At 41.4% G+C, this 12,043-nt stretch overlaps 1 protein-coding gene across 33 annotated transcripts in view; it reads right to left on the bottom strand.

The window, feature by feature from the left end:
* The window catches only part of Clasp1 (cytoplasmic linker associated protein 1), a 207,252-nt gene that overhangs the window by 66,797 nt on the left and 128,412 nt on the right, over positions 1–12,043 (bottom strand). For 11 of the 33 annotated variants that reach the window (XM_085840302.1, XM_085840310.1, XM_085840319.1 and 8 more), the window contains 3 exons: positions 10,686–10,712; positions 8,374–8,532; positions 1,417–1,524 (listed from right to left, as the gene is read on the bottom strand). In XM_085840302.1, the coding sequence (XP_085696428.1) occupies positions 1,417–1,524; positions 8,374–8,532; positions 10,686–10,712 (294 nt within the window). The remainder of the gene's footprint in view (positions 1–1,416; positions 1,525–8,373; positions 8,533–10,685; positions 10,713–12,043) is intronic. The other 22 variants (XM_085840351.1, XM_085840356.1, XM_085840368.1 and 19 more) reach the window with 3 other exon arrangements.

Genomic DNA, 12,043 nt, shown 5'->3' with positions numbered 1-12,043 from the left:
CAGTAACTACACAAAGCAATATTTTGGGATGTCACCAAGACACTTGAAAGATCTGTTTACCCAAAGAGCAAACAATTGCTCAGGGTTTAATCCAGGTACAAAGAATTCAGCCCTCCTTGCCCAATCCACAGACAGCATGTAAGAACTCAAGGCTCGGCCCACAGACAGTGGAAAAGTCAGCCACCAAGAAAAATGCTGACTTGCTTCTAACAGACAAAATCATCCACAGATTGAACGGCCTGCTCATGTAACAGCTTGTTTGAGAGGTCAAATAGTGAGCCAAGATGGACAAGGTGTACAGCCTGAATTTAAAAGGGAAAAGCACCAGTTCATTCAGGGGAACAAGTGAGTATCACTGTTGACCCAAAGCTCGAGGGTACTGCAGCATACGTGTACACACTGGGAAAGCCGACTGCCTGGAGGGCAGAAGACTAGCTGACAACTTAAAAGAAGGAGCCCCAAAGAAAGAGAACTGTCTAGAAGGGCATCTAGAATCTGTTTTCAGAGCTCGCGTGTTGACTTTGATCCACGGCATGAGCAGGAGCCAGGCCTCCTGCTTTCATCTACTACTGCCTCTCTTGGAGCAACACATACAGAATGAAAAGATCAGCTGAGTAACTGATAGTGAAAAAAATCAGACTGCTGAAGCCCCTGCGCCACTGGGGATGAGGATCATTCAGATCTAAGTCTAATTACAAGATCACGTCTGCCCTTACATTCATTAAGAGTACAATATACACCCTGATGACACCACACATGGCAAGCAACTGAAAAATAACTGCTGAAGGATTAAAAAACGTTCCTTTCATTGGTGTTGATGGACACCTTTGGGATGAAATAATTACTAAGGGATGTGGTGTGCCCATCTTAGAGCAAGACTGGGTTCTTAAGCTAAACAAAACTCATTTAACTTCCAAAATGTTCTAAAATTATACTTCTGTTTTCCCTTTGAATAATATCTACTGGGCTCGGCTGGTGTGGCTCGGAGCCTAGCACCTTTAAAGCTTGATGCCCTGGCTCCATCCTTAATACCAAAAAATCCTTATATAAATTAATCTTTAGTAAAAACAAAGGAAAACCAGAAATGTGATGACTAAGTGTAAATTCTGAGTTCATCTCACATGCAGGCAGCCATTCACTTCAGCTAAGTTTTGCCTTATGCTAGGAACCACCACACTGGGCTTGCCCAGGGACAAGTGACCAGCAATGGTCATGGCAGAGTGAATGGTGTTTTTGCCTCTAACGTGTGAAAACTGGTAGTTGCTAAGGTTTATGCATGCAGGGGACGACAAGGGTGACTAAGGAAGAGGGAGGAGAGAAGACAGGATCACAGGGCAGCAGAGGGAAGCGGTCATTCCACCCAGCAGTGGCTGCACAAGCACTGGGAGCCCCTGCGCAGCGCCTATGGGTACTCACCGAGTGGTGTGAAGCCCCGAGCAGGGCTTGTATCGCGGCTGCTCTCACGGCTGGTATCGCGGCTGCACCCCTGACTCATGCTGGGTCGGGGGATACGGCTGCTCCGTGCTAGCGTGCAGCATGAAGGGTTTCAGAGAAGGTGAACAAATTTAATGAAGACAGAAAATCTCATAAGCATCAGTCACATTTGCTTAAATGAAATTATGGCATTGTCTCTGATAGGAAGTATGGGACCACCTGCCCATGAAGAGGTCTCACTGACAGGAGGGCCTGTCCCTCAGAAGGCTGTAGATTTTAAACCCTGAAGTGAATTTAAATGTGAGAAATGAACTCTTCCCAAAGGACAGCCTGGCATCCAATATAAGATCCAAAGCATGCCAGAAACAACCAGTGTCTGAAGCTTTAGCAGACATCTCAGTAAGAGCTTAGGACACCAAGGTTGTTTTCATGGCACCTGATCTCCCCAAAGACCAATTGTTTGGATGAATAGTAGAAATAAAGTCTCTGGTCTTGAGGTCTACAAACTTCCTAACAAAAAGAAGATGGCTCACTTTTTCCCAGGGTAGCCTGCTACAGAGAAGTCAACATGCAAACCTAGCTGGAAAGCCGCCCACAGTCAAGATGGAGATATTACACATACAAAACCAGCTATCTAAACCAACAGATGCAGAGTAAAATCGGGTGCCCGCCCACAGTCAAGATGGAGATATTACACATACAAAACCAACTATCTAAACCAACAGATGCAGAGTACAATCGGGTGCCCGCCCACAGTCAAGATGGAGATATTACACATACAAAACCAACTATCTAAACCAACAGATGCAGAGTAAAATCGGGTGCTCGTTATTTTTTGGTCTCTACAGCTAGGAAACTGACAATCTCAATATTTGGCCAAGAAGATTCCTCTCCTGGCCTTGGAATTACAATGCCTCTGAACAGTTTACTATTCCCAAACACTGAAACATTAAGACTGTAAGACAAAAACCATATGTACAGTAGTCTAAGGTCTAATATTGTGGCTGTGAAGCTCAGAAAGACCATGTTAGCTGTGCTTCTCAATCTGAATAGAGAGAAGTAAGTTACAAGGAAAACACTCTTTAGAAACACTGCTTACAGATGTGGGCAGAGGGATACCTAACATCATAGCTTCTAGAGACAACTCATCCTCAGAGGTTAAGTGCTACTACACTGGGTAGAAAGGGTTTGAGACTGTGGAAACGAGTGAGCTTGTTTCTCTGGTGTAAAACCAAGCACATCTTCTCTATCACAGTGAACATTGTCTATTGTGTCAGAGCAAAGATTTACAGCTAACTATAACAAGAACATCTCATTAACCAGAATCACGGAACTCTCCAATAACGAAGAATGTGTGAGAAATGAAACCAGCTCCCAAGAGCTTGTAAGAGATGCTCAGATGCTTGGCAGTCTACAGGCAGGGAAATGTGATGCAGGGATATAATCTGAACGAGCGCCCTCAAGGGCCTCATTAGAAATTTCTTAATTCTAACAAAATGACACAGAAAATTTGAGGTTTCCACTCACAGTACTGGTGACTATTTAATCAGCAATTCCTGTAATATTCTACACAGGTCCTATATAGAGAGCAAGAACAACAGGCACCGGCCGAGCTGTGCCGACTAACATACAGGAGCGTCCTCAGATGCACACAGCAGGGCTGCCTATCTTTAGAGAGACCTGTACAGCCGCCAGATGCCTCCCTGGGCTAGCCACTGGGCCTCCCTGGTTCTCATCTTCCCAATGTGAAGTTAAGGAATAAAGAAGAATCGCATCCTTTATATGAGAAGGATATCGGGGACAGTGCACACACACGCTTTGGAGTTGCTTGCCAATCAGCACACATGGGAATCCTGACCTTCTCCACTGTAGTCCAAGTCAGGCAGTCTTCATATAAACGCAAGCTCAGTGAACTACACCCTAACTTTATCCAGAGCATATCATAGAAATGCTGCAGAAATGAAAACACATGCTCTCTCTGGAGTAAGTCTGCTTTATGAAGACAACAGAGACCACTCACTAACAAGAATAAACAGCTGTGATATGGAACAATGCCCACACAAACGTCTTGACAAGTCATACCCTACTGGTGTTTCTTTCAGAGAATTCATTCACCTACCATATTCATGGGCTCCTTTATGATGTGACACATAGAAAAAGAAATTCTGTCTGCTGTTTTGTCAGAAATCTTTCCATAAATTCCCCAAACCCCATTAAAGGGCATTTTGTGGTAAGAGTGATATTTCAAATGTTCGGTAATTTAAGCCACAAGAGAAAAAACACCCACTTACAACATTAGTTCCAAGGCTAATCTACAGAAAGAGCTAAAGTAAGCACAGAAAAATTAGTTTTATAGATTAAGTGGTCAAAACTCATTCATATAATCTCCATTAATTCACCCAGCCACCTACCCATCTATAATCTGTCTATCTAGAGGGTATGTGCTCACAGCAAACATCCTAGGTGAGACTACGGCATGGGGGAAGTGTAAGGGAAACAGGCAATGAAATATACTTCATCTCCCTTAAACACAGTCAATCTAGAAAGCCTGTCTGAAATGCTGGCAAAGTTTTGAAAAAACCACTTGTTTTGTACTTCCTGATAAGACTCCACCCTATATCATAGTGTTTAAGGGTGATCCTTACTTTTGCCCTTAAAAAAGAATTAACTTTTTTTTTTTTTTTGGTTTTTCGAGACAGGGTTTCTCTGTGTAGCCCTGGCTGTCCTGGAACTCACTTTGTAGACCAGGCTGTCCTCGAACTCAGAAATCCACCTGCCTCTGTCTCCCGAGTGCGTGCGCCACCACGCCTGGCTAACTTTCATTTTTATGTGTGTTTGTACACGTCTGCAGGAGTGTATTCTATGTGAGACTGCAATGCCTGCATGAGCCAGAAGAGGGCATCAGATCCAACTGGGCTGGAGTTAGAGGTGGTTGTGAGATCTCTGCTGTGGGTCCCTGTAACGGAGCTCCAGTCCGCAGCAAGACTTTATTTATACTCTTAGCTGCTGAGTCATCTCTCTAACCTTACTTCTCCCTTTTAAGAAAGGGCCCAATCAGAACACACAGCAAAGGCAGAAATCAGAGAGGAATAATGAAAACTACTGTTAAAGGAGTAAGTGTCTCTCTAGACACTTTCATGTCCCAGTAACCTAGTTTCACAGTTAAAAGTAATCATTTAATTAACTTTAATTTTCCAAAAATATTTTTTAACCAGAAAGTCATAAGACATTTAAAATACATAACATGCAATATAGGTTGCAAAACGTTAAATGGTTTTTCCAGTCTTTTCATTCCATGCCCAGGAGAAGCACACCAGAAGCAATGGCTAACAATCACGAATGATGCTGCTTGTGTGTTTTCATATCTGTAAAGTCTTTAAGAGACACCAAAGTGGAACAATTTATACATGTGCATCCCTAATTGTTTGGGAATTAGGAATTGTTTACTTATGAAGGAATAAGGGGAAAAAAGGGAAGGAAGGAAAAGGGGGTGGGGTGGGGGTGGTGGAGGCAGAGCATCATGGGGATGTATGTGAGCAGGAGCAAAAAGAACTTTGTTTCTTGGTTATCCAGTTACATGCTTTTTACTTACTAAGTTTTAAATGGCAGCTCAGTGTGGCACCTGTAATCCCAGCTCCCTGAAGGCTGGAAAAAGACTATAACTAAGCCTCCATGAGCTACAGTGAGTTCTAAGCCAACAGAATGAGACCACATCTCAAAACAAACAAACAAACAAACAACAAAACAAAACAAAACAAAACAAAACAAAACAAAACAAAATGTAAAACATCTTAGATGTCAAATAAGAGCCCTGGCATTTCTATAACAAGAAATGAAAATTTAGCTAAATGTATTTAAGACAAAAAAGGAATACTTTGTAGATTGTCACTAGAATTGGTTTTGGGGTGTGTGTGTGTGTGTGTGTGTGTGAGGGTGGTAGACAGAACATGTGTAGAGGTCAGAGGACAATTGTCAGGAGTCGGTCCTTAGTTTCCACCTTGCTGGACATGCTCTCTCTTGTTTCTGTCCTGCCAGCTGGCCTGTAGGCTAGCAGGCAAGTCTTGCTCTGCCTCCCACCTTGCAATAGGAGTGCTGTGATTACAAGCATGTGGTTCCTACATCTTGCTTTTTATGTGGGTTCTGGTGATCTTGTGCCATCAGGCTTGTGTGGCTAGCAGCTTTACCATGGAACCATATCCCTAGCCTTAGAATTAGCTTCTGATGTAAATTCTAAGTCTAGTGTAGCTGCCATTAAAACTGCTTAGTGGCCAGGTAGTGGTGGCGCACGCCTTTAATCCCAGCACTTGGGAGGCAGAGGCGGGCAAATTTCTGAGTTCAAGGCCAGCCTGGTCTACAGAGTGAGTTCCAGGGCAGTCAGGACTACACAGAGAAACCCTGTCTCGGAAAAACAAAAAACAAACAACAACAACAAAAACTGCTGAGTGAAGTGGTTTGGGGGTTATAGGAAACATTCTTAAAACATGCTACCCTCTTTTGAATATTTGTACTTATAATGCTAAACAGTAAAGCAAATGATTAGATACACAAATATATATAAACTCTGGTATAAACTCAATGCCATGCTAAACACCTACAGCCTTATAAATGGATAAGTATAAAAGTACATTTTGTTCATATATGTGTGTTCTTTTTTATGTTCCCCAGAGCTGAGGACCAAACCTAGGACCTTGAGCTTGCTAGGTAAGTACTCTACCACTAAGCTAAATCCCCAACCCCATATATGTGTGTTCTTATAATGAGCAGAAATAAAACATCTTCAATCAGAACTTTATGTATGGTCTTAAAACGCTAACACTACTCATTGCATTCATAACACCAAGGGAATCAGTTCCTTCAGAATAATACTGGAAACAGACATGGTAGTCTATCCCAGAATAATACTGGGAACAGACATGGTAGTCTATCCCAGCACCTAGGGGATGAGAGCAGGCAGAGCTCGTGAGTTCTAGGCTAGCCTGGACTACATAAGACTCTGTCTCCAAAAAATAAAAAAGACAAAAAATATCAACTTCAAGTAAGAGCTTGTTGAAAGGAAACAAATTCCTTTACTGATGTTTCAAGACACTGGCTTTCAAAGCTTAGAAAACGCTCCTTTTTCTACTATTATACACAATAGACTGTCAGATAAGGACCACGGAAGAGCAGGCCCTGTAGTTAGTAATACTAGATTACTGAAATTGCATCATTTCCTAATTTCAAGAAGAACATGAAAGGTTGTCTGGTGGTTAACAGATTATCAGCTGGACAGGACATGTCACCAAAGAGACATGCCTTTAGGTATGTCTGTAAGGGAGTTTCCTGACAGGGTAAACTCGAGTAGAAAGACCCATGCTATAGAATGAGGTCTTGGACTAAATAAACAAAAGAGTGAACTGAATGCCAGTGTCCATCTCTTCCATTTTTGACAGCATGTATAGTGTGAGCAGCTGCCTCACACTCCCGTCTCATGACTCCCTGACATGAGGGACTGTACCCTACACCGAGATTCAAAACAAGCCTGTCTTCCCCTAAGCTGCCATAGTGAGGTGTTTTATCACACCAACAAGAAAAGGAACTGATATAAGTAGCACCTTTGGTAAACCTTTAAGGGTCCCTAAGCAGGACAGACCGTGTTTAGATATAATAGAATACATTGCAATCAGAGAACGCACATAAACTTCAGAAGTCAACAGTGAGAAAGACAGTGGAGGATTCACACCTAGACTTAAAATGTCTTCCTAACAAAACTGGAGGCAAAAGCAGATGGGTTGTGGTATCAGATTCGGCAATTCAGACATTTCCTCCTGGAAACTGAGTTCAAATGAAATGTTCTCACTCCTTGCCTTCTGCCCCAGTCGGAGCCCACTCAGTCCGGCTGCCCTCGACCTCCATCATCCACATGGCTAACGAGTCCTTGCCCAACTGCTTCTGGCACTACTTTTCTCTTTGACAGAGCATCTCTTCCTTGACCTCAAAGTAGGACGTATTCTGGGACAGCTGTGTTATAAGGAGATCTAGGAGGATCAAGCAGACATGGGGAAACGAGCCTCCTTTCTGATGTGCTGAGCACCTGCCACGGTATACCGTACAGTTTCACATCCCCACCCTTTCCCAATAGACTAGAAGGCTTTGGACTTGAGAAGCTAAGATTAAATAATCTTCTAATTCTTGGGTCTAAAAAAGGACCTGGTACACAGTGAACAGTCAAGTAAAAAAAAGGCTGAGAAAACACAATGAGTAAAAAACTAAGCCAACAAGAAAAGCTAAAGATACAGTCCTCTTATTCTAAAGTAATAAATGTGTACTTAACGAAGCTGACAGATATATAATGCAAGTACATTCATGGATAAATAGTGGTTTGTGGTATTATAGTCGGAAAGACTTTTACATTGAGAGGGAACATACGTGCTGGAGTGTCTGTCTGTAAGGTACTGAGAATCACTTGTATCTACCCGCTATTATAAAGAAAGCCAACACAACAGTAAAGTGGGGATTTAGATTGGTGTCCAGCAATCTCTAGTTTTCAAGTTTTAACAAAATTATGTCAAATTATTTGAGTTTAAGAGATCAAAATAAAAAGAGGGACCCTGAAATACTTTTGAAAGTTAATATATGTTAATGACTAGAATGAATTCAATAGAAGGAAAATGAAGAGTGACGGGGTCTAATAAGAAAAGGAATTCTTAGTTTTCCAATGCTAGTGCTTTGTTAGTGATAAAGTCCCACTGCAGTTGTTGGAAGCATTAAGTTCCACACAGTTTTTGACTCTGATGAAATCTCAGTGTAATCTGTATAGCGCACAAAGTGCCTAGTTTTAAGCACAGCTGAAATAACTTCCTGAGCTCAAGAACAGAGCTCTGCTTTCTGTGTCAGTGATTGCATCATAAGCGAGATTACAGCCATGCTGGGAGAGGAGTTTCAAGTCTTGAAGATCCTTACCTAATCCAATCCGGTTAGGACTTGTTTCTCGGCTACATCCCTGACTCCTGGGGATCTTGCTTCGTTTTTCTGAGGATGGTGTTACCGGTGGGCCTCTGGAGGAACCCCCAGCAAGTCCACTTCCCAAAAGCTTCCCAGGGGAACTTGACCGGCTGCCAGCTAAAAGTGAAGCAAAATGACGGTGAGAGACTCTGAGAATCAGGTGACACTTCACAGTGACTAAAGGAATAAGTTTTCACACATGAATTTGCATGAAACATTAAGAATTTTTTATATGAAAATAGCATTTGAGTTGGTAATGCTGTTCTTCACACGTGGGCACATAGGACTGCTATCAGGAACTAACACCTCTGATCAGAAGACCTACGAGGCACCTCTGGAAGTAGAGGTGTAGTTTCTAATAGAGAACAACATGATAGGGGTACCTGTTCCAAGCAAGCTCTCCCAGAAGCACACACCCAAGCCCTAAGAATTGATGCCCTAAAAATTAAGTAAATCACAGGAGAAACAGAAACATAACAAACTGAGGGACATTAACTGAGGGAAAATGGGTTTGATCTAACAAATGGAAGACATGGGGATGAAAGAACTAGAAATGGTTTAAAAAAATCATAGAGTAGGTGGTACACATAAGCTTAAAGATCAGTAGCTATAAGGAATGTGGCTGGATATCACCCATCTATTAAAAGTCATAAGTTTTATACTTTACTTCATTTACCAGTACTGGAGATTAAGTCTCGTCGTGCTAGCTAAGTGTTATGCTACTGAGTTACAGCCTAGACCCTGAACAGATACACATAAACGAAATAAACCATGTACTGGTTATAAGAATCAAACAGCAAAAAAGTCAAGCAAAACAAGGAAAAGCACAAGGAGTGGTAGAAGAGTAAGTGACCACAGAGACAGCCAGTACAAATATCTACCCCCAACAATCCAGCTGAAATATAGACTGGGAAGAGCTAAGAACATAAGGAAAAACGGGAAAAGCCACAATTTTTAAAAGACCCTTCTAGAAAGCCTGATAGCCTCAGAAAAATTGACAGAGCCAGCAATCAAAACTTTGAATATACAGTGTGTTCGATAACAAGCATATGCAGGATACATAACCATGACCTGTGTGACACCCCCTGTTAGCAACAGACTCATGTACAACCAGAGTTCTGCCTGTGTCCTGCGATGCTGCACCCAACTCAGTCTGTGTAACTATACCCAACTCTCTCAACATTTTACAATGTGACTTCACAGACTCCTCTTGTACACACGTGTATATCCAAAAACACATCTTTTTTTTTTTCATTTTAACATCAAATTTTACAAATAATAAATCTGTACTAAGCCTCAAAGCAAATCTCAAGAAAGAAAGATAGAAACAAACAAAAAACCCAAAACCCAAAAAACCTTGTAAAAGGGAAATCACATGAGGTACATTCCCTGAGAAATATGCAATAAAATCAGAAACCATAAATAAATATCAGAGATACTAATCTTTTTTTTTTTTTTTTTTTTTTTTTGTGGTTTTTCAAGACAGGGTTTCTCTGTGTAGCCCTGGCTGTCCTGGAACTCACTTTGTAGACCAGGCTGGCCACGAACTCAGAAATCTGCCTGCCTCTGCCTCCCCAGTGCTGGGGTTAAAGGCGTGCGCCACCACGCCTTGCTGCTACAAAATATCTTTATTAATAGCTAAATATCCAGATATGGTTATAAAAATTTTCTGCACAATAGAATTCTCTCAGAGAAAATAGTAGCATTTTAAATAGAAAAATACACAAAGTGACAGCCACTTAACAGATTATCTCCTAAGTAGAGATGGCAGTAAAAATTTAAAAACAAGATATAGATAATTATTATGTAGAATAGAATGACCTATAGAAAAAAAATAAAACAAACAAAATCCCTTTAGAAGAACAAGAACACTTACCCACAAATTACTTTCTTACAGAATAAAGATTTAAAAATATATCTTATAATATGTCTCAAAAATAAATAGCACACATTAAAACTATCATCATTCAAATGACTCACTTTGTTGGCTACACAGGAAAATTAATACCCAATAATGATTAAACTACACACAGTTTGGGAGGAAAATCACTGTAAAAGTCTGTAGTGCACATTCCTGTGAAGAACTATCCGAAAACTTGAACATAAAATAAACTATTAAGCTATGTCAAGGGCAAAAAGAAATGGATTTCAAACTCTAGAATTTGAAAATACAGAAAGCTTAAGCATAAATCAGAGAAATTAATATGGAGCAAAGAGCATAGCAGAGACAGAGTGCCAAGGACAACAGAAAGGCAAGAGAAATGGCTTACCACCAGCAGGGTTAGCAGATCTGGATCCTTCGTTAGCAGAGCAGACCAAAGGACAGGCAAGAGTGGATTAAAAGACAACACAATACAGAAGGTCAGCAGGCGACACAACACAAAGGCTCGTTCACAAGCACAGTAGCAACATCGCTATTGCCCTGAGCATGCTTTGCTCTAGGTACAGCTCTGCTTTAACACTTATTCCAGATCTGTTCGTGAAACATCCTCTATCATGAGCCGAGCTGTCTGCCTCTCAGCACACACCCCAGCTCTCAGGAAGAGGGAAAGTAGCACACCTTGGTCCCCTGTGCCCCACTTTCATGTCTAACAAGACATCAGAGGCCGGAAGAACACTGCCATGGCTGTCCTCACCTTTCAATGCTTATGAGTTTCCATAATCTTCAAATATCTAAAATATCTCAATCCTTAAGGACCCTAAATCTAGAATTAACAAGTCTACTTCATATCAAACCAGGACTATGAATGTTGTATGTCCACACTTGTGGTATAAGTGTATTTACCTCAAAGTCAAATCTCTGTTAAAATACTGAATTTGTATGTGTAAGCCTGGGGTGTAGGATCAATCATGTGCTATTTAGTGGCCTGTGTTCCTGTGAATGCAATCTGGAACTGAGGAGTCTCAAGATCCAGTTTGAATGGTCCTGATGTAAACCTCTAATCTTTAAGTTTTAAGATGTAAACCTCTAATCTTCTAAGTCCCACTAGAAAAGAAATTTTCCCATCCTCCTACGTCCAGGTGACATTTGGATTTCAAAGCTAGAGAGACATATTACTAACTCAGCTGGGGTGGGGAACCTGGAAGAGGCCATAGTCAAGAGTTAAAAAACAAGAAGTGAAATGTAAGCTATGCCTCAGTTCCAATTCCCCACAGGAAATCATACTGTAAAGACAGATTACATAACAGGTACGTTTTGACTTGAAACACTTCAGGATAGGGAGTCAAAAAGTGTATTTTAATGTTTAACGCTATCAACATGTGTGTTGTATGTTCCTGTGTGTGCATGTGTGTATGAAGGCCAGAAAAGGATGTCTGATAACTTCTTCAACCACTACCTTCTTTTTTTCAGACAGGGCCTTTCTCTGGGACCTGCAGCTCACTACTTAGATTCTATCACTTGACCAGCAAGCCAAAGGGATCCAGCTGTCCCTATCTCCCTGGCTCCAGGATTACAGATTTGTGTCAGTACACCTATTTTTATGTAGGGACTGTTAATCCAAGCTCAGGTCCTCAAGTACTTTATAGACAGAGCCGTTTCCCTAGCCCATGAAACAGGAATCTCCTAGAAAGGACATCAAAACATTCTGGAACGTTCCATCTTTTAAGCCTACCTAGCAGTGAGACT

Source organism: Mus caroli, unplaced genomic scaffold (genome assembly GCF_978045245.1).
Source record: "Mus caroli unplaced genomic scaffold, Mus_caroli_1 scaffold_1, whole genome shotgun sequence".
NCBI lineage: Eukaryota > Metazoa > Chordata > Mammalia > Rodentia > Muridae > Mus > Mus caroli.
This window is presented reverse-complemented; position numbering and strand designations above follow the sequence as displayed.